Raw genomic sequence first — 27168 nt, forward strand, 5'->3', positions numbered from 1 at the left:
ATAAGAGACAAGGTTAAGTAAATTCTAAGCCAATGAACAATTTCTTTGCATGAATCACTTTCATGAATTGTCATGGAGATACAGGCACTTGGCCTCGAAAGAGACACATTTATCAGCATTAGCAGTATAATGGAAGGCAGGCTTTGAAAGATGATCTCTTGAGACAGCAGATTTCATCATTGTTGGTACGCCATGTGGACATATGTGCAATTATCTATGGAAACTTCATTTTAGTCTCCGGAGCGCCGTTATCTTTCACAAGCACTATTTTGTTATAATTCCTAATAATGCCAACTAAATCCAGAAGAAAACATGACCGACTTCAATTGTTCACCCAGATCAGGCTATTAAAAAAAAAAAAAAAAAGATTTACAAAACTAATTATGGCTCAGCAACCTGAGGAAATTATTTAATTTCTAAAGCACACATCCTTGCACATTGGTAATGGTGTCTTTTATGTTACCTACACTAATTTTGCCCCATGCTATTTCGATATATACCAATTATGTCTTAATTTCAGCTATTAATACCTGAACAGCCACAAAAGTAATTGGTTGTATACTCCTGAACTCAGTCAGCTCTTTTACTGATTCTGCTTGGTGCAGGTTGGGACTTTAAAATACTAAACAGTAAGAAAATTATCTTAAACGTTAATAACATTATAGAGGCAAACGATGGTCAAAGTTTCTGTTAATATGTGGTTTTCAGTCATAACTAGAAGACAAACACAACTGCAATCAGTTGATCAGTTGACTGATTAAAACTCTGGTCATCATGTTTCTGGCACCAGAAATGTGAATTTTCTATGAATACAATCAAGGTGCATACAATTGATTAGAAGCAAAGCCTTCTGGACTTTCTTTCCTCTCTATCATGTCCTCACATACACATACCTCTTTTTCATGCACATATTGCAAATTGCTGCTCTCTTTATAAGTTGAAACTGCAAATTAAGTATCAGATTTAAAACCTGGCAAAACTCCACGCAGCCTCCACTGAAGTCACTCTGAATTTTGGCTGCTCTGGCTGGGTAAGGCTGTACGATTAAAGCATCATCTTTGGTCAGGGCTGCACAATACATTACCTCTGTTTTTCCTATCATCGAGAATCAGTTTATCCCCACAGCTGTAGGTTTTGCTTTTTTACAGAAATACAGAGATCACAAGGAAAGTCCAGACCAGTGCTGCACATCAGAGCTCACAGGTGGGGGTGATTACTCCAGTTTATTTATTTATCTGTTAATAGCTTGGAAATAATCACATTTTCCTAATTTTGTCTTTGTAATCTGGCATTCCCCCTCATGCTTCTCCTCTGCCTTTGGCTGCAAGTGCCCAGCCGTCAGTGGCACTAGCTGGTACCTGCCACCTCCCTGGCTGCAGGCAGCTGGACCAATGCTGGTGGGGAAGGGGCAGCCTGCCTGCATCCCCCTCCCCGGGCTGGGAGCACTGGGGGCCAGCTTCTCCATGGGGGTCAGAGAGGCTTCCAGCCTGACATCTACTGCCTTCCAAGCAATGTAAATAACAGTCACTGGGTCTCACTCAGCATTTTGAAGCTTTTGAAGAAAAGGGAAAGGCTTCGATGGGTTTGGGGTCAGGGTCCCAACAGTTTTGCTTGGCATCACTGCACGACTCAATGCGTCTGCGGAGTTAGTGCCTTGTTATAGCAGGACAAAACCACCGTTAACTTCTTATAACGGCATTACTTTATTGCTAGGTTTTGTCCATGATAAAAAGGATCACGTTTGTAAGTTTTGTATTTCACAAGAGCTGAAACAAACACGATTTTTTTCCGTTAAACAAACACAAGCCTCACACACAAAACAACAGAGCGGATGGATGTTAATCTCGCCTACTAAATATGGATCCCATCTGGAAAGGTGAGACAGCTCTAGATCTTCCCAGCTTCTCTGCCAAGGGAACATGACTACTGAAAATCCCATTCCCTGGACAGCTTTTTTCCAAAGAAAAAGAATGGTCAGGAGAGATTTATCAGCCAGATCTAAGCATGCCAGAAGAGTAGAACTCCAGTCTTCATGCATCTGTCCTTCTGAAACTTTGTGCACAGAAATATCAGCGATTTCTTGATCAGTTGAAGCCAAGTAGAAGTAGCAAGAGGGTGAGATGCCCACACAGGCAGGTGGTTTTGAAATACAGGGCAAACTAAGGAGAGGCCAAATCACCAAAATTAAGAATAGTTCATTATAAGTTAAATCACAAATGAAAAGAAAGGAGAGGGGGAGGAGGAAGGAGAACAGTCTTTCCATCATTTTGGAGGAACAAGAGGCTCGAATCCCAGGGGCTGAAAGCTGGGCTATGGCACAGCCTGACTGTATTTCACATCCGGTATGTGAACGGTTTCCTAAAAGGTGTGCTTAGGGCAGACTGTATAGAAGGAAAAGAAGGAACGACAGTGCAGTAACGTTCCATCAGTCATGGTGCTTGTCACGGACTTTAAAAGATCATTAAGGATAAACAGGAATTAATGATTACTGATAGTGATTATTTGCATGCAATAGCTTCACAGCTCTGCATGGCACTTCAGAGGGATGTTAATGGAAAAAAAAAGCAGAAAGAAAAAAACCAGATCCCTCCCTACAGAGTCTGCAGTCTAATTTAGACAAATGTAGAACGTGGAGATAAAGAAATGAAACTTAAAGGAAAGAAAAGAACTTAAATTCATCATGCAATGTAAATGACGTGATGAGAATGAGGAGCTGATCAAAAATTCCCAAATACGATATTTCTTTTCTGGCAAGAAGACACAAAGAGAGATAGCGACCAACACCATCTCCTCCACCACCACCACCAGGTCAAGGGAACTGCCAGGCAGAAGATGGGTAAGCGGTTTTGGGGTTGCAAGTCTGACAACAGGGCAGTACGACCAGCACCCAAGCATCTGGCTGAGTGCCAGCACTCCTACCTTACGCTGAAGAACTGCTTTTCTTTGTGTTTTGCCTGGTGCCTGGTATTTTCCAAGAAGCTCCGTTTTGCAATTCTGCTGAATAAAAACTTTCTTTCTTCAATACTGCTAGAGGCGGGTAAGCACCACTATGAATTCTGCTTTTACACGACTTCGAGACAATCAATTTCACAGGTACTATTTACTCAGTGTGCCCTGCGGTGGGTGCGATGTTCCAGCTAATTTTCACACTGAGTTCCCAGTAAGCAAAAACACCAGTCTTGCCATATGCTACACATATCTGTACACATGCGGATGCACAGAATCTAAGTTTGTGGTTGCTTTTTGCAAAACATGTAATGGGTATTTGAACTTATTTGAGGTATTTAGGGCAGCTGTCCCCAAAGAGCAGTGTTTTGAACCTTCTGGGCTGTGTCTGTACTAACCCCTTTGGGCCATGCCCCAGGACACGGGCACTTGCTGTGGTGCGCTCTGGTCTCAACCAGTACATGGCTCCAACGGGATACCCAGGTTTGGAGACAGCTCTGGTTAACACCATAGAGTTGGGAGAGAGCTAGGCCATGCACCTATAGGCTAGGCCATGTCAATATATAAGATTGTTTCTCAGTCTTTCCTAACCTAAAGAATTGCTGAAGAAAACTGAAAAGCCGCCTTGCACAGTGCTGTCACAATGGTTTTCATTGTCAAGCCCAAATCCTTTGCTCGCATGAGTTACAATGTATGGATAAAGGGATTTTTCCCCCTGGGTGGTTTCTAGTATCACTTCACTTTGTCTGTGGAGCAGAGCTGACCCAGGGCTACTCAGTTAATTTTGTGAAGTTCTTCTTAAGGCTTTCCAAGGCAAACTACAGATGCTCTTGCTGCCTGGCTTTGAGCAGAGGAAGCAAGCACGAGGAATCCATTCCATCTGCACTGCTCTCTATTTCCAGGAATGAGGAAAGGAAGGAAAAGTGCCGCCCACAAACCCCAGTGGACACAACCCTGCCTTCACGCAGCTTCATCTGTAATTTGCATGTGTGCGGGCATATATATTCCATCCATGTATTTTACAGACTTGAAGAAAAACAAACTCTCTGATCTGACTGGTGACTGCAAGAAGAAAGCCCAGTGCCCCATGCTGAGGTTTGATTAAGCCGTGCTTGTATCGGCTTGTTAGGGACACTCAGTCTGCTGTGTCCTGGGAAAGCAGGCTGTAGCCACCACGAGCCCCTGGTCTGCCCACGCTACCCACTCAGCTGCCCACCTGATCCATTACGTACAGCATGTTGTAATGATTTTATTACAAATAAATGGATTTTAAGACTCCATCGACTCGAAGAAGACCAATAGGTCTTGGCTGTGTATGCTGGGTCTACTGAGGGGCAGCAGGGGAGGTGTAACCTTTCTGTAACGAAGGCGCAATGTTGCTCTTGACTCCTTTGGCAGCAGGGTGAAACACTATCCCCATCTCTCCGGCTATAAACAGCAACCGTACGGGTGCTGGGAAAAGCTTTAACTCCTACAGTCAGCACAAAATGCAGAGGAAATCAGGCAGACCACTTCCCTGAGAAGGATCAGCCTACAGGATTTAAAAAAAAACAGTGTCCAAAGGGAGACGGAGTGGGTGGCTTAGGCTCTGTGCTGTGTCTCAGCACGGGAGAGCACAAGTTCACGTGCTGCCCCCCGCCAAGAGCTCGCCCAGTGTAGTTGCAGCGTGTCGACCGTGTTCCCTGCCGAGATGCTCATTAGCACAAAATCTTTGGCACTACGTATAAATTTAGTTAGTCCCTAAGCTGCGATCCAATTACTTTGTGAGGCAAGGTGATTTTCTCCTCTTGCAAAAAACCTGCAGCTTCAATCTGTGGATACAAGCACAGCGAGCCCGAGAAGCTGCGTGGTTTAGAGACCACACTTGTGTCCTGAATTACTTCTACACTGTCTCTGGGAGGTCTCAGTAGATTAAGGCCTAATTGCATTCTAGTTCATGTGCCTGATGGCCCTGTCAACACACGTAAAAAGAAATTTTCAGTTTTATCACGTGATTTTGCTCAAAATTGCACATTCTTGAAAACCATACCTGTGTAAATGCCTTTTTTTCTTTGTGCATTTCTCTGCTGCCTCTTCTCTTCAGGGAACTCTGCAATAGAAGCAATGTTGAGTTATTGATAAGCTAACAGAAAGCCTGCAAGTTTGGCAGAGATCATCACTATAAAAATAACTGGGGAGAAAGCAAATATATTCTCCTGAGCAGCTGAGGATTTAATTTTTTTGTATTAATCTCTAAAAACGCAAGATGATCCGCGCCTTGTCGGTGAATTTTTCAATGCATAAAACTTCCTACCAAAAAAAAAAAAAAGGAATAAAATTAGTTAAAAGTTCACAGAGGAAAAAAAACATCTCTCTTCTTCCCCTCTGGACCACCACAATTTTTTGGCAAAACTTTCTTTTTGCATGGGGCAATGATTTACGTTTGATTAACCCAGGGCAGAAGTCCAAGAATGTTACTCACAGTGGATGCGAAACACATTGTGGAAACCTCAGAAGAAAGCAATCCCCAAAAAAGGGGAGGACACGCAGGGTTAAGCTACGTGGCATAACACTATCGGTTAATCCATACTAGCAAACCTGCTGAGGAGCCCAAATAAAGACCAGGTGATCTTCCAGGTATTTCTGAATTTGCTTTATAAATTAGATTTGATTGGCTTCGTGAATCTTTATATCCCCTTATAAGCAGGTTTTTTAAGACATGGAAAGGACATCATCACCACTGCTTCGTTTTCAGAAACCTCTCAGCACCCAAATGGCAAAGCACAGTTTTCCTGGTAAATGGGAGATGCAGCGCTGTCAGGACATTACCAGTGTTTGCACTGACTTGTGCTTCAGGACCAAGTTCAAACCGGTGTGAGCTGGATCTACTTAGAAGAGGCATAAATTTGACTTTTGCAGACTGAAGCATCAGAGGGGAACGACAGATACTAGGCAAAAAAAAGCAGGAAGCTAGAAATAATGGAGTCGTTTGAATTCAAAGCTGGCCGTATCCCGTTGCCTGTGCCCAGAGCCCGAAGGCTGATGCTCCCCAGCAATCACCCTACATTGCGGCTTCTTTTATTTATTACTTCTGTTCATGTTTGCTTTGCGGGTGACAATTTCCAGCTGAGGCAAAGCCTGGGCTGTCATGGGCTTGCCCACAGCGTGCCTCCCCTTTGGTCCATGTGACGGAGCAGCATGCTCGGACCAGCGCTGGCTCCCGCATCCGATGGGCTAAATCCCAGTCTCTGTAACCTGCACTAACCCAGTGCTGCAAACCGTGAGCCCAGTGAAGAGGAAGGGAAAGGAGGGAGAGGCATCCTATTAATTAGCAAAGTCCAGTCTTGTGCCCGGCCGTCAGCTGGCAGAAAACACGATGTAAGCTCGGGGACAGGCACACACACCCCATGCAAATCCTAACCGAAATCCTTCCATGGCTTCGTGGTTTCTGACTGTTAAGCTATGCAGCTACTGCAAATTATAGTTATTGCACGCTAAGACAAATCTCTCCTCCTGCTCTTTGTTACACACAGTTAAGTAGTTAAAACCCATTCATACGCAGCACCATATGCCCAAGACCTACTACAGTTTATTTTTCACTAATCTGCTCTCTGCTTTAATCCAGTGATTTCCTATAACTAATGAAGCTGAGTAAGAGAAATAGGGTTTTTTTTGGATACTGAAACAGTTTAATGAAAAAAGGCTTTAAACACTGAAAACATCATATGAAAACCTGTTACACAAGCTTAGCCACAATAAAGAGTTAGTTATATCTTTTTTTTTTTTTTTTTTAAATTGGTGTTATTCTGGAAACAGATATGTAACTGAAAGCAGTCACCAGTCTGCAGCATCACGCCCCAGCATGCAAGACAGGTCACTATGGTTGAAGAGATACAGGGCATAGCCCTGGCCCTCACACTCACTGCTTTTCAGTGTGACTTCAAGCAAGAGTAGCTTGAGCAAGAGGAGGTTGTCTAGTTACTGCATTAGATTTGTCAGTTCTCAGAATCAGGGATGAGTCTACCAATTTCTGAATAGAGGTCTCAGTGCACGACTGTATCAAACAGCTACCAAGCATGCTAGAATTGCAAAACCTTGTGTCAAATCCTAAAAACCTCTTACTCTTACCCATAAGCAAAAGTTACCCTTAGACACATCCAACTTAAGAAGCTAGGGGATATAAACACATGGACTATAGCTGTGAAGAGAAAGTAATAAAGCCTTTGCTTTGTTGTACAGAGTAATACTTGGAAAGTAAGGGGAAGGGAATTAAAATTTAGGTAGGAGATATGGATGACACACTGAGAAACAGACAGGCAGCGGTCTGGCATTGGAAGCTGTAAGCTCCACTCCTCACTGAAAAAATGGATTTCACAGATCCAGGCGAACAAGTTTGCAACATATTGCTCTACACTGGGCCTTGCTTTAAGCCTTTTCATGCTGTCCTGTTTGGTTTGCATAAGAACAACCTTCTGATCAGTGCTCAGCTGGGAGATTGCTTCGTATTTCCATAAGGCAGAGACTCAACCTTAGGCTGAGTCTGTCCTCAGAGTAGGAAAAAGAATGGGACATTTACCTCTGGGGGCTACCAGTGGATTACAGGGAGAAACCTCCCTCCCACGTGTCAGTGGAGGACTAGAAACACAGGCATGGCAACACAGGGCTGCCTGGCCAAAACCCCCTAAGCCCTATATGAGAGCAAGGAAAGATCTCCATCTCACCACTGTGGGACCAGGCTGCACGTGTGTACAAAATACCAACCAAACCAGCTGATACATCAGAAGGACTGAGGGCAGAGGGTGCCACTGCAATAAGAAGTAGGTGGAATGTGCTACAAGCTTGGACAATTCAAAACGTAAAATGGTGCAGTAAAGGAGCATTTCTCTTCAATGTACAGGACATTGGCATCAGAAGCTGATATGAATTAATGCTAGATGGAACATTTCTATACTACTTTTTATACTCAAGAGACCAACCAGGCTTGGCCGTCTACCAAAAAGTCTTTCAATGATGGTTAAACAAGATTTTATTAGTCCTTTGGTTAACATAGTCTCTTAGAAAAGAGGTTACTCACTGCACATTGTCTGTGTTCACAGTTTCACTGTAGTTTGTTGCCGTACCTCTCAGCCTCCAAGAAGGGCTAATATAGACAATTAATACATTCCTTGGTGTTGTAGAAGTTAAACTTCCCAAAAGATTATTGGATGCAGCGACTACAGTATCAACAGCAGGAAGAGACACAATTATTTTCACTTTCCCTAGGAGCCTAGCAGGGACAGGAAAAGATAATTTGTATCTTTCAGTGAATTCCATTTTCAATAGGTCAGAGACAGATCGTGCAAACAGAGCAGTGAGAGCAAGATTATCCAAGTGGGGAACAGCAAGCAGGAGTCAATGCACTGGAATTACAGGTTGAGCAGCACATGGACATAAAGTTTGAGTTAAGAGCAATCATACATGTAAACACATGATATGCCCTAAGTTTTCATTCTGAGGTGAGCGCTGAGGGGGATAAGAATGGAACTGTGAACAGGCAGCAGTAGAGAAGGACTTGGAAAATAAGAAGAGAGAACCAAGAGTCCCTAAGAGCTGCCAGCCTGTCACTTTATTCACTGCTGTTAAGAGGACCCAGTCATTTTGGATGCAGTCTGGCATCTGCAGGCAAGCATGGGCTTGCTATCATATGCGCATCAAACTGAACCTGCAAAATCAAGTAGTCAGCCATTGAAATGACAATGTCTGCAACTTAAAAACAGAGAGCCTGGCTTGGAAAGTCTGGCCCTGAAGGCAATTTCTATCAGTGTGATGTGTGAGGAATTATGCACGAGCATCACTGGGGCTTATGAGCTGTATAAATAACGTTCTGTGCCCAACCACGGCTTGCTACCGATTGCTTTGAAATGGATAATCACAATTTTCATTTGCATTCATTAGAAAATACTGCCTGTGAGAGATCTGACAGTATTTTTGAAAAAAAAAAAAAAAAAAAAAAAGCATGAGTGACCAAATCCACTTGCTCTAAATACAGCAGTAGGCAACATCAACTGCTTTCAGATTAGCAGTATCTGCAAGGCTAACAGCTTCAGAGTTGCACTTGGCATTTCGTGGTAAGAGCTAACTTCTTGCTAGCTGTTGAGCCCCCTCACATTCAAGAATGAACAAAACATCCAAAGAGATACAATCTCTGCCCCACAGTACGTGACTCATTGGGAGACCTTGCCAGTGGACCAACTCCTTCATAGCGGTCACTCTCCAAGAAACGCCAGTGATTTAAATGAAGGTAATTCTGCTTGGCATGAACATGAATCAGAAGAAAACCAGAGCCACTTGTAACAGATGGTCAGAAGGTGGATTTATCCCCAAGTGATGTAAACCAGCATTCGTTAACTGCACCGCTAATCACTGCCTAGGAACGCCTCACTGCAAGCGTTTTCCAGGCACTGCGCAGGACCGCATGGGAAGATTATGGCAGAGGATGAAAGAAGATCTCCATGCTCCTTCTCCAGCAACCTCCCTCCACACAAGTCCAGCTCCGCTGGCCACTGCAGGAAGTTTCCCCCTCAACTTTTTGCAGCTTTGGACTTGCCAGACCCTGACATGGAGGGGGTGCATGATTCCCCTTTGTCCCACTGCTTCAGAGCTACCCCCGCTTGCCCAGTCTGGTAGATAATGAAAAAACTTTGTGCAGAGCTCTGTCACTCTCAAGCCACTAATGAATAAACTCTTCTAACAAATGCAACCCTGAAAGTACACGACCAGGACCTGTGTCTTCAGGAGAGGCAGCTTTCAGCTATCACACTGCAGCTGTCTGAAATTTCTTTCCCAGTACTGTTACCTGCCTATTTGGTGAGAAGGAAGCATTTCCCACTTTGCTTTTTTAATGGTAGGACAGGGCCTGAAGGGTCTCTAAATTCCAAGTATCCAACTGAAGTTTTGCTTTGCTGCCATCCCACGCTTCTGTATTACAATGGCTGCGCAGTGAAAGTACGGTGGCAGCTTTTTTTCATGTGGCCTCTCATACGTATCTACAGGATTGTTAATGCAACCGGTAAACACAAGGAAATTCTAATTGCTTTTCAATTGCTGTAGGCCCTTGAAAAAGATATCTCAGCAAGCCCTGATAAAGCTGGGTTTGACGCAATTGATCTATATCTGCATTCATTCCCATGTGTGTTTCATTTACTAGAAACCTCTGAATACTGTGATATTCATCATTCACATGACCTAGCAAAGCAAGCCATGTCTGAAATATCATAAGCATTACAGCTCACGATAAAAGCCATCCCTTGAGTAAAAAAGCAGCAAAGCACACTAGCTTTCAGCACCAGCTTAAATTTCCCTAACGCTGCATTACTCTATTGTGCTAAGCTTAAGAACAGGGGCTTTGGAGGAGTCCCTTTCTTTTGCCTCTTTCTACTAACACACGGCACGGGCTGTCTCTCACGGCTTCCTGGTGCCCTTCACACATGGACTGATATTGTAGTGATATTAGTTGGCTTAGTGTTTACAAATAATTTGGTGTGACAGGTCTGGGAGTGCACTGCGGGGAGGGAAGCGGCAGGGTTGCACCCGCTGTCTGAAGCCCTGGAAGGTGAGATGGCAGCTCTTGGGTGGATGGGAGATAGATGGGCTGGCTCAGCGTCCAGCTTGCAACACACCATTTCACTTAATATTTGGTCAGTGGAGGCTGACAAGAGGACCTGAAACCAGTATAATCATGTTTATTAATATGATAATTACTTAATAATCATTATAGTAATAACTGGGAAACAATAATAGCCCAGTGATGTAGGAATTGCTATTAATATAATGAATGAAATTCTGCAACAGACAGCTGAGATCCTAAACTCTAACTGGTGTATCACAGTCTTACATGGTGCTTCTGCCCAAATACTCTTCTTAATAACTTCTTAAATTCATTAAAATGCATTTTAAAAGTCTCTATCGGTCCCATTTTTTTAAAACTTAAAATATCTAAATTACATCACACATGCTGCAACATATAAAGAAAACAACAGCACAATGAGACCAGACCTTCCTTTTTCTCCCCGTGCCATTTCAAGTGCAGAAAGCCAGACAGAAGCCAGGTAGATCAGTGCACACAGAGCTGCTTCTCTCCCTCCTGCTACACCAGCACTGTGACGCCGACATGCCGGCGGCAAAGCTGCCCCTCCAAGCCCTGTCACCCCTCTGCTTGTGCAGCTATTAAATGTGAGCTCCCCACGCTGTGCCCGTCCCTTACCCTCCATCACAGGTGCCCTTGCTAACCCTTCTGCCATGGTACCACCTGCCCCTGTGCCAGAGGAGGAAACCACAGCCTCGCATCCCTCGCAAACCTGCCGGGCAGGAGGTGCAGCACCACTGACCACCAGCATCTACCAGGGGGTGGCCGCCAGCCCTCTGCTTCTCCATCTCCCACCGTATTATGCCCACAATGCCCACGGAATGGGACCGTCCACCCTCTCATCTCCACCGGTGCAGGAGGCAGGAGTAGCACCCCAAATTCCCCTACCCTGGATGAGCCGTGGTCGCTGGGTGCCAGCCCACTCTTGGTCCTCGCAAACAGACCATGAGCCGTCAGCTTGCATTCCTTTTGGAAAGAGCTTGTTCAAGAGCTGGGCCTAATCCAAGCGGTATGTGCGGCGCTGACACTGCTTGAGCCCTGTAATTACCTCGTTAGTGTTATATCGTAGCAGACGGCCCGTGAAAAATGTGCTGGGCACTATGTACACACAGGAACAGAACTGTCCTGAAACGGCTTGCCAGCGGGAATAGTACTCATCCTCTGCCACAAAATCCTACGTAATGGGGTGCCCGTAGCCCAGGACACACTTCAGCTCACCGAGAGAGAAACGGTGTTCTGCCCAGTGGTGCCGTCTGGGGCTCTTTTCTCCACCTCTCTGGACAAAACAGGGATGGCAAAACTCCCGGACAAGATGAAACAACTTGTGTAACTTTTTTAAGGCTTTTTTTTTTCCTCTTGTGATGACACTTGCTGCAGCAGTCTGGGCAAACTAGATGACTGCTAGAGAAAGCAAACCCTTGCAGACAGCCCCCGACATACCTGCTTGGCCATCCGCCATCCACATCGTGCGGCTTGGCATCGCCCAGCACTAAATGCCAACTGCCTGACAGCAGAGGCGAACTGCCCTTCCCTCCTCTTCTCCCTGAAAAAATGCCCTAAACCCCACATCTTTTCTGAGAGACTGCAGTGAACATCCCGCTGTCATGTCACCAGCCCTTTCAACTGGGGACTGCTGACGGGGCTGGCTTCACAGAATTGGACTGTAGGGCAGGTAGTGCTCAGAGAGGGGACTGGCTTACACTGCCAAAGGAAGACAGTATGAGAACATTGACTGCCAATCAATGCACACGCCGCCTGGCACTGCCTGTAGCACAATCTATTATAGGCATAAACGGTGGTTTTTTTTCAGAAGAAGATGAAGGCGGCGGTATACACGCAGGGATAGATACCTGCTCTCTGATTGCAGAGACAGTTTTCTCATTCTCTGCCAACAAGAGTGTTTAGTAAATAATGCTACGTAGCTTGTGGTCCCAGTATCGGGACAGCCTTCAGCACACTGGAGAAGCAAACTGGAGAGTTTGACAGTGATGGGGTGAAGCAAAGAGCCATGATTTGGACAGTGCTGGTAGAGGAGCGGAAGGGAGCTGCGTGAAGCCCCAAAATTCCACTAGGTCAGAAGGCTACTGCAGCAATTCACAGCACAGGGAGAGGCAGAAAACATACAGCACTGAAATCTCTGTAGTGTTCTATTTTTTTTAAGTCTTTTTGCAGAGAAAGATCTTCAGAGCTACACATCTGCACTCTCTGCACTAATGGATCAACAGACACAGAATGGTTTTTTGCAATGAGGATGGAAAGAAAAATTGTCCTTGAGCAGACAACTATAAGCACAAGCATATTCAATCTCCCCTGGATTAGAGCAACTTGCTGTTTCTATGAAGTATTAAATGAAATTCTAAAGAAGCAGAGAGATTAAAGGCCAAGTGCAATGATCTCCAACGAACATGTCCCACATAGTATTTGTAATCCTTGGTTGCCCGTCTATTATTTCACAATTTTAAGGACACTGCACTCTGACAAAGGAGTTTATAAAAGTAGGGCAGGAAGACAGCAAATTCACACTTTGTAGCTGGGGACATTTTTGAACCTCATATATATATAGCTGCTACCTGTGACACACTGTCCTATACATCATTCAACACACACAACCATGTACCAACAGGTGAGGTCACCCCCAAGACATCCATATTCAGCAAGCCATGGGAGTTACAGTTCAAGCACAAATAAAGTTACTTCTGCTACAACAAACAACAAAGGCCATCAATTACAGGAATTGAATTCAAGCCAGAGCATAGCACTTGTAATTAAAAAATGGCAGAGCCCGGGCCAGGGCAGGCGCAGGTGAGGAGAAGAGGATTCATAGATTCATAGATTCATAGATTTCTAGGTTGGAAAAGACCTTAGAGATCATCGAGTCCAACCATCCCTAATTCCCATTAAACCATATCCTCAAGTAGATCATCCACCCTATTCTTAAACACATCCAGGGATGGGGACTCAACCACCTCCCTGGGCAGCCTAATGCAGCTCCTGTGAACACACCGGACCACTGATCAGCTGCAGCACACAATGCTGCGGGAGCAGCAGTGCGACATCCACCTGTTCGCCCAGCATATTCTACAGGGCAAGAGCTATCTTCATGGGAGAAAAGTGCAAGGCTACTTATGAGCCAAATTGCAGCTGGAAATGGCCAGGAGGGAAAGAAATTGTTAGGAGAGAGTATAATTGCAAGAGCTGCATTTTCTTAGTAAAACCAGTCTATAAAGATGTGTCAGCAGCAATCCTGTAAATGCCAAATGAAAAACTGTATGTGATGGATATAGCTCCACAAAGATGCACTTGGAAAGGAGTATGACAAGCCCAAGTGGGAACACGGTGCTTTAAACACTGAAATTCAAAATGCACAGAAAAATTGTAAAGGCGGACGTGGATGTTAACAGCAAATTATTACCATGTGAAGTGCCTTTCTGAGGATATTCTTATCTGGGCAGGTATTTGGGTTACCCTTAATCATTTTATCTGCTCCTGGGGCTGGGCTGTGATTGCCCAGGAACCCGTTCCTGCTGCTTGGGGGGAGCTGGGACGACTCTGCAGGTGTGCATGGGCTGTGTTCTCCCGTGCTACCACTGCTTCAAAGCTTAAATAGCTGCCCCAGCTCCTTGCTGGATTTTGTGATCTGTGCCTCTGGATATGAAGGGATGCTCTGACCCCGAGGAACAAAGCACAAATGAAAGGAATATTGTGCATTATTGGGTCTTACATGGGGAAGGGCAACCCAGAAGAGGGTGTTCATTCTCTTAGACCTCTGAGAGCATCTCCTAGGGAGACAGGTGAAAGCATGGGGTGAGATAACACTTCTTGGTCTGCTCTGTAGCTCCTGGGAAGGACAGATGGCTTTCCTATCCCTCGGTGCAGCAGCTGACCGCCTTGAGCTTCCCTGCTGCAGTGGCTCAGTGATTCAGTGTGCTGATTTCTGAGGAGCCAGTGCTCAGCACCTGCTCCAAGCAAGAATTCATGGCTTCAACATTGTTGGTATTCACCCCTTTCTACATGCATCTTATTTGGGGCCTAACTGCTGCACTTTGTGTGGATACAGATTTGTTTATGAAGCACAACATTTTGTCTGTTTCCCAAAAACAGAACAGAAGAGAGAAAGAGGATGACCCGTTTATATTCCCTTAAAACAGCAAAAGGATGAGTCTCACCTGTCCAGACTACTCCAATAGCAATAACCCAAGGCAAAAATCTTTGTTCAAGCAATATATTGAGTTTAGGATACAAGATTAAGAGACTCTGACCATCATCTCTTATGTTAAGTTTTTATATGAATTAAACATTACAAAAATAGATTATGACATGTTTGCCTGGACAGGTGCTTTTTTTTTTCCTCACTGTATATTATTCTCGCAATTTTGTTTAGTCTAATTAATAATTTCCAACTTTCATCACTCCTCTTGACAATTTAGTCTATGCTTTAAGTACTCCTGACAGGGGAGAAGCTCTCACCTCTGAGAACTTATCCCACTGTCTTCCTCTCTACCTCTCTTGCTCATATCTAACCAAGAACAAGAATAGTAGAATCAGAATCATTCAGGTTGGAAAAGACTCTTTAGATCACCTAGTCCAACTGTTAACCTAACACTGCCAAGCCCACCACTGAATCATGTCCCGAAGTGCCACATCTATACATCTTTTAAATACCTCCAGGGATAGTGACTCAGCCACTTCCTTGGGCAGCCAGTTCCAGTGCTTGACAACCCTTTCAGTGAAGAAATTTTTCCTAATATCTAATCTAAACCTCTCCTGGCACAACTTGAGGCTGTTTCCTCTCATCCTATCGCTTGTTACTTGGGAAAAGAGATTGACATCCACCTCACTACAACCTCCTTTCAGGTAGCTGTAGAAGCCTGAAATGGCAATACAGATGAATCATAGAATCATAGAATCATAGAATGGTTAGGGCTGGAAGGGACCTTCAAAGGTCATCTAGTCCAACCCCCCTGCAAGGAACAGGGATATCTCCAACTAGATCAGGTTGCTCAGGGCCTCATCCAACCGGGCCTTGAACGTCTCCAGGGATGGAGCATCCACCACCTCTCTGGGCAACCTGTTCCAGTGTTCTACAACTCTCATGGTAAAAAATTTTTTCCTAATATCCAACCTGAATCTACCTCCCTCTATTTTAAAACCATTACCCCTTGTCCTATCACAACTGGCCCTCCTGAACAGCCTCTCCCCATCTTTCTTGTAGGCCCCCTTGAGGTACTGGAAGACCGCTATAAGGTCACCCCGGAGCCTCCTCTTCTCCAGGCTGAACAGCCCCAACTCTTTCAGCCTGTCCTCATAGGAAAGGTGCTCCAGCCCTCTTATCATCTTCGTGGCCCTCCTCTGGACCCTCTCCAACTGGTCCATGTCCTTCTTATGTTGGGGACTCCAGAACTGGACGCAGTACTCCAAGTGAGGTCTCACGAGGGCAGAGTAGAGGTGGAGAATCACCTCCCTCGACCTGCTGGCCACGCTCCTCTTGATGCAGCCCAGGACGCGGTTGGCCTTCTGGGCCGCAAGAGCACATTGCCGGCTCATATTGAGCTTCTCGTCCACCAGTACTCCCAAGTCCTTCTCCTCAGGGCTGCTCTCGATCCAATCACCACCCAGTCTGTATTTATGCCTGGGATTGCCACGACCCAGATGTAGGACCTTGCATTTGGCCTGGTTAAACTTCATGAGGTTGGTACGGGCCCACCTCTCCAGCCTGTCGAGGTCCCTCTGGATGGCATCCCTCCCTTCCAGCGTGTCGACGGCACCACACAGCTTGGTGTCATCGGCGAACTTGCTGAGGGTGCACTCCATGCCACTGTCCACATCACCGACAAAGATGTTGAAGAGGGCCGGGCCCAACACGGACCCCTGAGGGACGCCACTTGTGACCGGTCTCCACTTGGACATTGAGCCGTTGACCACTACTCTCTGAGTGCGGCCATTGAGCCAATTCCTTATCCACCGAGTGGTCCATCCATCAAACCCATGACTCTCTAATTTAGAGAGAAGAATGTCGTGTGGGACAGTGTCAAAACTAACACCCTATGTTTCCATTCCCCTGTGTGGGATGAGAGGCAGGGATGCAGCTGGAGCTAGTTTTCAGGAGCTTTTTCTGCATAAGAAACCTTGTACCCTCCAGTCACCACAGCCATGACCAGTCCTCAGCCAAGGCAGCAAGCAGAAAGGGACCGCGTCTGCACTGCATTAGGCTGCTTGGGAAACTTCTCTTCTACCATTTTCTAACCTTTTGAGTGACTGAACTTGCAACCCTAGTCACATCGTACACAGTATTTTTATTATGATAACTACTACTACAACAGATGATGACTGATGGCACTTGGGTTCGATGGCTTTCTCTCAGAGGCTATAAGCTCATGCCCTTTCTCTGTACTTTTACACACCTACTGCAAATCGTATAATCTGTCTTTTGCTGAGAATATATACAGTTCATCAGTGAAGTGGCAAAATCCCATTCCAGCTATCTGGAGTGTGCTGCGTCACATCCAATCTTGAATACAGGATGAAATATGAAAAAGGTGAGCAGCACTCTTGACTTTATAAGCCCCTGAAAGCTGATGCCAGTCCGTGTGTCCTTGGTTGCAAACATGCACCAAAACACATAAATTACAGGGAAGAGCTTACTGATCACATTTGCGCAGCTTGTTGATGCTGCTGCCTGGTAAAAGAGGTGTCTGAGGATGATTTGAGCATCAGCTTTTGAAAAATCATTTTTAGACAGTAATTCCAAAATCCTTCTAATCTCTGTGTACTTCTCATGCAGGAACATCCTCATGTGCTGTGTATTTGATTTGCCTATTCCAAAGAACCTCTTCATGTGTCAAAAGCTTTGCAAAGCACTCAGGAAGAGCAAAGCAGCAATGACATGCTCCTGCTGGGGACTGCAGGCTGGGAAAATTTTGGGGGAAGTACCTTTTTAATTTACTTCTTGACCAAAAAGGAAAGGAGGTACTTTTTTTTTTTACTGTAGATCAGCATTTGAAGTACAAGGATTTAACCATATACAAATTGCTAAATACCAGACACCACTGTGGAATATAATTCTGTGCCAAAATCACATCAATCTCCACTTTTTAATGATTTTGTTTTCAAAAAAAATGTCCTCACATTTTCATTAACTTCAGTGAGGCTTGGACTAGGGCCTCAGGCAGTGGAAGGCTCTTGTATTCTCTGAAACTGAAGTTTTGAGGAGACTGGACAGCATACAGCGGTTGCTGCAGAGAGGTATCTAATAGCCACTAATCCACGACTACTGTTGTTCTGCTGTGATTAAAAGCAAGGCAGCAGGGATGCCTGATGAAAGGATGAGATCAGGTCATGTCCTGAAGCCATACCGAGTCTGACAGGCAAGAATACAAATCTAGGATTATTTTGGGAAGCCGGAAGAAACAGCAAGCGTAGATTTGTTAGGGGACTTGATAAACCTTTGTTTCTTTTCTCCAACTAGCAAAGCAAAACAAAAACAGAAAAGAAAAAGGAAAAACTTCAAAGCATCTAGCTAAATATTTTTTCTCTACCACTAGTCAGGACAAGGGTTCCCAAAAGGCTGTTACTCTCCTGGCAATAACAGAATGGAAATGTCTGAGCCACATCAGTGGATGAGCTTTTGACCTGAAACATGGCAACTAACAGCAGAATAGGCTTTATCCCAGTCTGGGTGCAGAAGATCAATGACTATGAATAATATGTATGCATTAGAGTGAATAATGACAGCTCAGTGGAAGGACTGCCAGAGACCCGCAATTTTTTTAGATCATTATTTCTCAGATGACAGAAACTATTACAATGAGGAAATTAATGTACTTTTCATTTTTCTAATTAGAACACAAAAACTGCTTCTCTCTACCACTTAATTCATTGTTCGCCCTTTCTTTCTGCGTCGTCAGCCACCTGGAAAAAGCGGCTCCTCACAGGTAAGCTGTTCCTCAGCTGAGGGCTCACTCTATCTCAAAGGACGCTGTATTGTCAGTGCTCAAAGTAAGGGCACGAATAGCTGCCTTAAGGATTTCCACAGCAAACTAACAGCATAATTTGAATTCCTGGTGGTCCTAAAGCAGGCGTGCTGCGGTTGCTACTTGGACACATTGCTCTGCCTATTGACCAATAAAGAAAGGGAATCAAACTGCTCATGGGACTGATTTTCCAATGTGGCTGATGATTAGCAAAGAAAAAAAACATGTGTTCACGTTTTTTATGGAGGATCTGGACAAAATATGCATTTCTACTTGGTTCTTAGAAATCTCAGTGTTCTTTTTTGGGGGGTTGTTTGAGAAGCCTGGAGTCCCCAGACCCTTTCGGCAGCTGTTTTCTAAGACCTTGGCAGTCTTGACACCTAAAACATTGGGAGGCAGAGAGTGAATAAAACCACAGGCAATTAGCAGCCAGTCTCAACCAGGAGATCACTTCCAACCCTTGCTTTTTATTTCCTCACTGCTTCATCTTCCAGGCTCCCAGGAGCTCTGAGATAGGCTCTGGATCCACTTTTTCTCCCAATAGATCTCAAAAGTATGGCAAAGCTCAGGTCTCCCTCTCCATACACTGTTTCTCCTCCACCTTTTGCAGTGTTTTGTCTCTAAATGCAAAGCAGGAGATGTAGCACCCTTGTCCTTACAACTGAAGGAGCCTCACACATGTATGTTGAGGCTTCTTTTTTCGGAGTCTCGTGGTGTGCACAAGTTACTACACAGACCGTGTGACAAGGAGGTTGGGATGGGCGAGTGAGAAGTGAAAGCCCCCAGAGATGTACAGGATTTCTTTGAAAAAGACCAAAACAACAACAAAAAAAAACAACCAAAGCAAAAAAAAACCCACCACCAAACAAACAAACAGCAGGAAAAAAATTAGGCAAAAATTTGCAGTGTACACAAATAGCCTGAAACATACTGATTGTTCAACACTTGCATATCTGCAAATTCACTAAAGTGACATGAAGTTATAAAAACTCTCAAAAAAAAAAGGACCTCAGTGAAAGTCAGAAACCTTCACCCCATGCGCTCATGCGCTCTCTCACACAGATGTGCACATACACATGAGCACGCACCTTTCCATACTCTTTCTCCATCAGCTGGCACCATTGCAGCCAGGCACGCAGTGCCATCCCTCTCCCATATGCACAAGCACACACGTCCCTGTGCTACCTGGCTCACCAATGACAACACCAGAAAAGCTCTTCCTGGCCACCTCGAATGCCCTGAACGACACTCAATTTCCTAATCTGGCTTTATAATTTTCTCTTTATCTTGCATATAACTGAAGTGTGAACTTCTAATGTGTTTTCATTTACACGGGAAAACCGGAGAAAGCTGTTTGTGCCCCAGAAGGAGACAAAGAAACCTGAAGCAAAAGTAGATCTAGGGTTAAGCAAAATAAAACTCTAATTGAGATAATTATTTTTAATGACTTGGAACTGAAACTCATTTGAATGAATCCTCTTCAGACTTTGCCTATTTATTTCCCTAACTGTCAACATAAAAATGTCAGGTTTTAGCCAAATAATCTACCTTTATAACAAAAAAAAAAAGTGAAAGCTTGTTGCAACATGAAATTCTAAGAGGCATAAATAATCAATTTTATTAGAAGGCATACACTTATCTGAAATCTCCTCCCACTTTTCAGATAATAAAACTACTTACACTTTAGGAATAGCAAATTATCGATTCTGACTGGTGTTTAAAGAATATGCTGCTTTTTTTTAACCTCTCTTTCTGCCACTGGGCTCCTATACAGCATTATGTACACTCTGTATCACTCGTTGCTATGATTCCAGCAGTGACTTGCAGATACTGCAAGATGAAATAAGTGGCTCTAGGTTCCTTTCAAATGATTCAGCAGAGATTCTCTTTAAAAACAAAATTTTTTGAACGCCATTCAGCACAACTGAGACATAAAATAAAAAGTTCTCTACTCCTAAATAGACAAAAATAATAAAAAAGCAAAAAAAACCCAAACCCAACCCAGAACCAAAATTCAATAACCATTTTTATTTCTACAGAGCAAAGTGACTCTATAGTATTTGCAGCTATTCAGGCTCCAAAGTTGTGCTGCACGTACTGATGTGAGTGGTTCATTATTAGTCATGGAAGGCATCCCACTGACCTCACTTCACAACGAACTGCAGAATCACAGCCCTATTATGGGCAGGCCCAATATTTATGCGCACTTGTCAGATTTCACACGGCTCCTCTGAATGACATGCTCTCCTCCGGCTCTGCTTTTCTTCTCTTTAGGCACTTCTTTCTTTCCTCTGCCCTCTGTGTGGCTTGTCATAATAAGTGTGAATTTAATCAGCAAGCCTCTCGGCAAACTCTCATGTAGGATGGTACAGTTCTCACAAGGAACGTTAGACATATTCATTAAGACCCCGGGCTGAAACATTCAGTCCCACAATAAACTTGAAGTGGAAGGATGCTCGCTGGCCAACGCTAAAGAGCTGAGCCCAGGGTAGGAGCTGAGGGAATGGAAGAGACTTTTCAAACTTTCCAATTACTGCCTGCAAATAGTCTGCCGAAAATACTTCAGGCTACCAGCTGATCGTACTTCTACTAGATGTTTTAAAAAGCAGCTTTGACAGGCTTTCCTCTGAACCAAATGCTCTTCCTCTCAAATTTTGCTGGAAATAGTATTCTTCACGGAATCAAGGGACTCTGATCTTCTTAAGAATAATAATGCTCTCATACCAAAAGCGTTGGAGATCGGAAGCAATGCCAAGTGTCCCTGAGCGCTGCGTGGAGGGAGCGATGTCCCCACCGCTGCTGTTGCATTAACACATTCCCATTGCAGAACAGCACTTCTGGATGTATTTCACAGCAAGAAACTACGCGGGGTCTAATGTGGGAATAATCTGCAGAAGCAGTATTTTCCTTTTGGCTGGATTTTAACAATGAATGCAAATGCATATAGGCTTTTATACTCGGAATGTTTCTATTCAAATCTTTTGATTCAAAAGCCTTTTTTTCTCAACCACTGATTGTGAAAACAGAACCTAAAAAACAATCAGTCCTTTTCTGAATCAATATTCTGGGTACAACAGTGCAATAATGACACCTAAGGGGTTACAGTTTTTGACATCATTGCTAGCTAATAGCCAATAACTTGGCTCTTTCAGTCTTTTTTAAATGAAAACAGAATAATCTTAATGCAGAAAATCCTGTAGTTTTGAGGTGTTTCTTAGGTTACTAGTTTGGTAGCATACTGTCAGATGGGTGCTCTCAGATTAGAAATAGGCTGGTATTTTCAGTTTTTCTGGCAATTTTTTAATTTTGCAATTTTGTTTCCTTATGATCCCATTGTTGCTTTCCTATCTGTCAGTGTGTCGCCACTGAGAGATTAGCTGAAGTTTCAGACTCCATTGAAGTCTCTTTGTCCTTTCCCACATGACACATTAGCTGCACATTGCAGTAACCCAAACAAAAAGGGATAACTGGCAACAAAGTGGCCCAGAGCCCACACTGCTGATGCAAATTTCTCCAAACCATGAGTTTTAAACCTCATTATGTTTGGATGTTTATGCATACATGCCTGGATCTTTGCGCACAGTTGTAAAAAGCTGCTAAACGAAGAAAAGAAATACTGATTTTTCTCTTCTTCCCTACAATTGGATATTTATGATGTAACAACCCCTGAAATATGTAGACTTTCTTGCAGAGCCTTGAAGAGGCTGCAAAGTCAGCAGAGTCTGAAAGTTCAGCTGCAAAGGTCAGGCAGACACACAGAAAAAGGAATAAAAATGTCCTGAGACTACTCCCACTTCAGAGCAGAACAAGTAAATTATTCTGCAAGAGAGGTCATGATTTCAATTTCTCTACAGCTCTGTTTCTACCCCACACAGATAGACAACCAAGACAGCAGATGCAAGCAAGGATGTGGTGAAGAACAATGCTGAGTTCTAGTTTAACATCGATTTTTGTATCATCTAATTTCTGGACTGCAGTTTGCTCACGTATGTACCTCACAGGATTGCTGCAAGGATTAAATCTTTGCAAGGATTAACCTTTAAATCTGGGTTTTTAAAAAGATCTGCACATTATATGTAGAATAACAGCTATAGTTAAGGTCACTTGATTACTCTCTAGGCAATAGAAATTAAAAGAGCAGCTGATAGCTATTGTGTAATTACCTTACATTGCATTTAGAAAAACTCCCTCTATTATCCTATAATCTGTGCATAATTTGGCATAACTTAAAAAGCAGACAGGTATTGCAAATAAATACATCTCAGATGATTTCACAGTTACCCAAATAGCAGTCATAATTTATTCTTCGATTCTCTTTGATGTTCCCTGCCCCCCTCCTACTGCAAACACATATGTCATTTCACATTATGGCAGCTATCCTGGAAATGAGCCAAATTCAGCATTGGTGTTAATATGTGCAACCTGGCACAAGCCAGCCACAATACAACTGCTGCTAACAGATATGAAGTTGGTTCAAAGCGCTGTCAAACCAGGAATGTGCCAGTTTTACACCTTTCTGGTCAGTGTGTGCGGTTTTGCTCCCCTATTTAATTCTATACTGCTGTCTGCTTAAATGTGAAGTATTAAATCAAAGAGAAGACAAAAAGTGAAAAATGCAGTACAGATAAGAACTTCTGCACAAAACCAGGTTGATAGCTCTGAGGAGGTACTTCTAAGCTGTGGTCCTGCGGCTGGAGCCGTTCAGATCTCCCTGTTTTAAGCTCTGTCAAGACAAGGACCTTCAAAAAGAGAGAAGTGTCTTGGAGTTCTGTAGAAGAGGCTGCTGCTGGCATAAAGACAAATACAGAGAAATAGGCACGTCATCAGAGGGGACAGGAGCATGTCGCCCCCAGGAACCCTGCGCATCCCTGGTGACCTCTGCTTCTGGCATGAGACCAGAAAGGCTGCTTTGAGCAGAGGAGTTATTTGCAAGTCACTGCTATTAGTTGCTATCGGTGGCTTCCCGAGAGCTTGTAGGCCCTGAGTCTCAGTGGGACAGGCTGCAAGTGTAAGGACACTCCCACAAAAGGATCCTTCCCTTCATCTGGAAATGGATACGTAGGGAAGGTCCAGCCCGGGAAAGAAAAGGTCTATGGTCTGGAAATCTACGTTAGGGAAGACTCCAAGAAGAGATCAGCTGTAAGGTCAACCTAGAGATGAAAGCAAGAGCAACCAGGGACTTGTGTAAGTGGTGAGAGCGGCATGACAGCGATGAGAGCTATCTGGCAGTAGGAAACAATACACACTTAAATCAGACTTAACTTAAATCAGAAGTAACATTCTGACCAACAATTAACAAGGCTACTCTAAAGCCCACTCCAGCTGCTACTGTTCTTGATCATAACTAAACTTGCTCTTCCATGTCCTACCAGTTCTTCCAAGCCACTTCTGTAAAAGTGAGAGAGCATGTTATTCAATCTCATCATTTGGTAGGGAAATGCTCAGTCCCTGCTCTCTGCGTCTGTAATCTCCATATCACAAGAATAGCAAAATGTTCTTCCTTCTTATCTGCGGACCAAAGTCTGACATCAGTCCCAGGCTGGCCTGGGCCCTCAAAGCTCTTGCTGGATTCCCAGGGGTTTCCCACCCAAGAGATGATCAATTAATCCCCACTCGTCTAACACGTGCTCCCCTGCATACTGTGCAACCATAGGATTTGACGTAAAGTTCCTAAAGACCAGCCACCGGCTCCTCAGACACTGATCTACCAAACAGTGGGGTGCTCAGCTACAGGATAAAGGAAAAGCAGGAGAGGGCATTTAAGAAGTCTATTGCTAATGAGCAAACCATCTGTCTGTCATCTTTGTGAAAACTGGCTATTTATTCTGACATTTCCTTTTCCCCAAACAGTTTTTCTGCTGCGGACCTTAATATTTTAAAGTAATGTAGGCTAATTTTAACGCTAGTACTTGTCAGATTTTTTTTAAAAAAGCAATAAAGATAACTGTAGGTATCTTAGCAAATGAAAAATAAAAATGTGCCATGCCCAGGAGACAAAAAGGTGCAAGCTATCCAATCTGTGAAGTCTCACCACAAACAAGCCTAGCTGGTGATAATTATACTCATTATTAAGAAAGAAAACCATGGCCACAGCTGTGAAATGAGTGACCAATACTGAATTCTTCATACAGGATCATCCTTCCATCACAAATGAAAAAAGACGCTGAATACAAATTAGAAACAATAAAATAAACAACAACCAAAAAAAAACAAACAAAAAACAAAAGAATGTCCCACTGTCGGCAAAAGCTTATCATAAATGCATAAACTGGTATGGACTCTCCCTGATCTGCCTTACCCAATTTACGTCTCTCAAAGGAATGGGTCCATTTCAGGACAGCAGACTGTCCTTGAATGCCTGTAAATGCGAACATCATTTTAGCAGAAATGTAAGAAGAGGATACAGAGACTAATCAAGTTGTCCATCCACCTTCCGGCATCATGTCTCTGCTGCAGACACCACCAGCTGCTTCAGATAAATGGCTAAGAAGCCTGATGGTAAGTTGATAGGGATAGTCTGCTCAGCCAGGAAGTCTCGTCTTTATTCTTACCAGCCATAGACTAGAGTCAGACTTCAAATATGAAGTTTTGTGGCCCTTTCAGGACTTTCCTTCAGTTTGGTTGGTTTGGTTGGTTGGTTGGTTGGTTGGTTGGTTTTTTTGCCAGTTTTCAAGCAAAAAAGCCATCTGAGCAGCTAGGCAATGCCTATGCACTTCTAGCAAATGAATATTCTAAAATGTAAAAATCGAGAGCATACGGAATTGTAAACTGAGGTTTGAGTACACGTGAGTGGTTATTTTTAGATCCAGGCTCCCTTTGATCTGTTGCCTCAAATCAGCAAGCATTCTGAGGCCAACTCAGACCTCAGAAGTGAAGTCGGGAAGGCTGTTTCTTTGGATGGGAAGGTAGAACTTGACTGTATCTCTCCAACCAACTTCTGATATTTATTTTAATCTCAGCTGAGCCCATATTTCTTTGTGCATGGTTTTATGCCAGGTAGTAAATGAAAAATGCTGCATTTGGACTCACATTTGGACTTTGGTAAGGCGAGCATTTACCTCAAATGAACACTTTGCTAAGGAGCTTTGTCAGCAGCAGCATTTTCTGATACTTATACTGAAGTGCAGTTTGCCAGACTTATGGGTTGAAAGGAGAGATTTATGGAGAAAGGACTGGCACATCCTGCTGCCGTGAAGATCTCACAAGAACTTACAGCTCATAACCACCTGTGGCCCCTCTTTCTTCAGCCTGGTGCCTTCCCCATCAGCCTTTGAGATGTCTGTGACACACAATGCAAAGAGGTAAACGAGCCTTGAGCTAGTACTAACTTAACGCCTTTGGGATGTAAACCACCTTCAGGGATCAATGGCAGCACTGAATAACATCAAAATATACAAGACCTAAAACTCTTTTAATACCCTATGTTTAACAAGTGCAGTCTCACATACCACGAAGCTGGATCAGATCTCCATATTAAGAGGAAGAAGCTGGTCACCCCTGGTTTGTATAGTGTGCTACCTATTACGCTAAACAGGGTGCTAAAGCACTGCATAAAGTCAATAGCAACCAAAATTTTCTTTGATCAAGCAACAGAAGAAACCCAAACAGCAACTGCTAAACTGACACAAACTTCTCTTCTGATCCTGAGTGAAGCTTAAGTGACTTGCTTATCTAGTGGTTTATCTAAAGCACCTTGAGTATGTCCACTTGTCTCTAAAGGCACTTCGGACAATTGCTCCAAGCAAAGTTGCTTCACTAAAAGGAGACTTCAAAAAACATGTTAGCATTCATCTGTTCCTCATTACTCCACAGTACTAAGTCGGAACAGATCTGAAAAAATGTACTTCCTACACAGACATTTTTTCCTTATTATTGTCTCTCTAAGTACTGAAAATGGAGATGAAGGCGTGAACAGCTGCAATACTGGATGCTACAAATACGCTACTTATGCAGTAGCGATGCTGGAATAACCGGAGCATGGTGCTACACTTTTTCCAAAAGGAGGAGTTTCAGGAGAGAACTGATAGAGCAGATTTTCCTGCTCCTCTAAGAAAAGTGAGTACTCCGGGGGCATGTGTTCATCAAACGATAGGAGACATATTTCTGGTTTTACAATCTAGTAGAAGAAGATAAAGGCCTAAAACCTCGACAATAACCCAGAGTATGTCTCACAGCTCTATTCTAAGTCATTCCTTCTGGGAACATTAAAACAATGTGACAATTTAATTTTTTTCCTTAAATGATAAGCCTAACTGGTATTGATGGCAATGTGGCCTGGGAGGGAGAAGGATTCAAGTCAGCCTAGCTACCCACTGGCATCTGCCACCAGATTGCTAATTTTATTTGGCCTGAGAGTGACCAACTCAGGAATACCAAGGCTATTGTTATAAAAAAGCTACACCTCAAAAAAATGGAGAAAAAAAAAGAACGAAAAATGAGCGTGTAAGGTTATGTGATTAAAGGCTTTATCATAGTAAATGTAAAGATCTGGAGAGGATCAGAAGACTAGCGATAGGTGGAGGAACTCAAGTAATCTAATCAGTGAAAACAGCACGAGTGCTCCATCAAAGGAGAAGATTAAGCTGTTGTCCCTGGAGGGACACCCACGGAGAGCTGAGGGGAAGAAACATTTTTCCTGGACTGCCATGC

General features: G+C 43.8%; 1 protein-coding gene across 1 annotated transcript in view; it reads right to left on the reverse strand.

Moving 5' to 3' along the window:
* Positions 1-27168, reverse strand: part of MTCL1 (microtubule crosslinking factor 1) — a 106897-nt gene that overhangs the window by 44506 nt on the left and 35223 nt on the right. The window contains 1 exon segment of the mRNA XM_086609295.1: positions 4976-5035. Within this exon segment, the coding sequence (XP_086465421.1) occupies positions 4976-5035 (60 nt within the window).

Source organism: Tauraco erythrolophus, chromosome 3 (assembly GCF_009769465.1).
Source record: "Tauraco erythrolophus isolate bTauEry1 chromosome 3, bTauEry1.pri, whole genome shotgun sequence".
NCBI lineage: Eukaryota > Metazoa > Chordata > Aves > Musophagiformes > Musophagidae > Tauraco > Tauraco erythrolophus.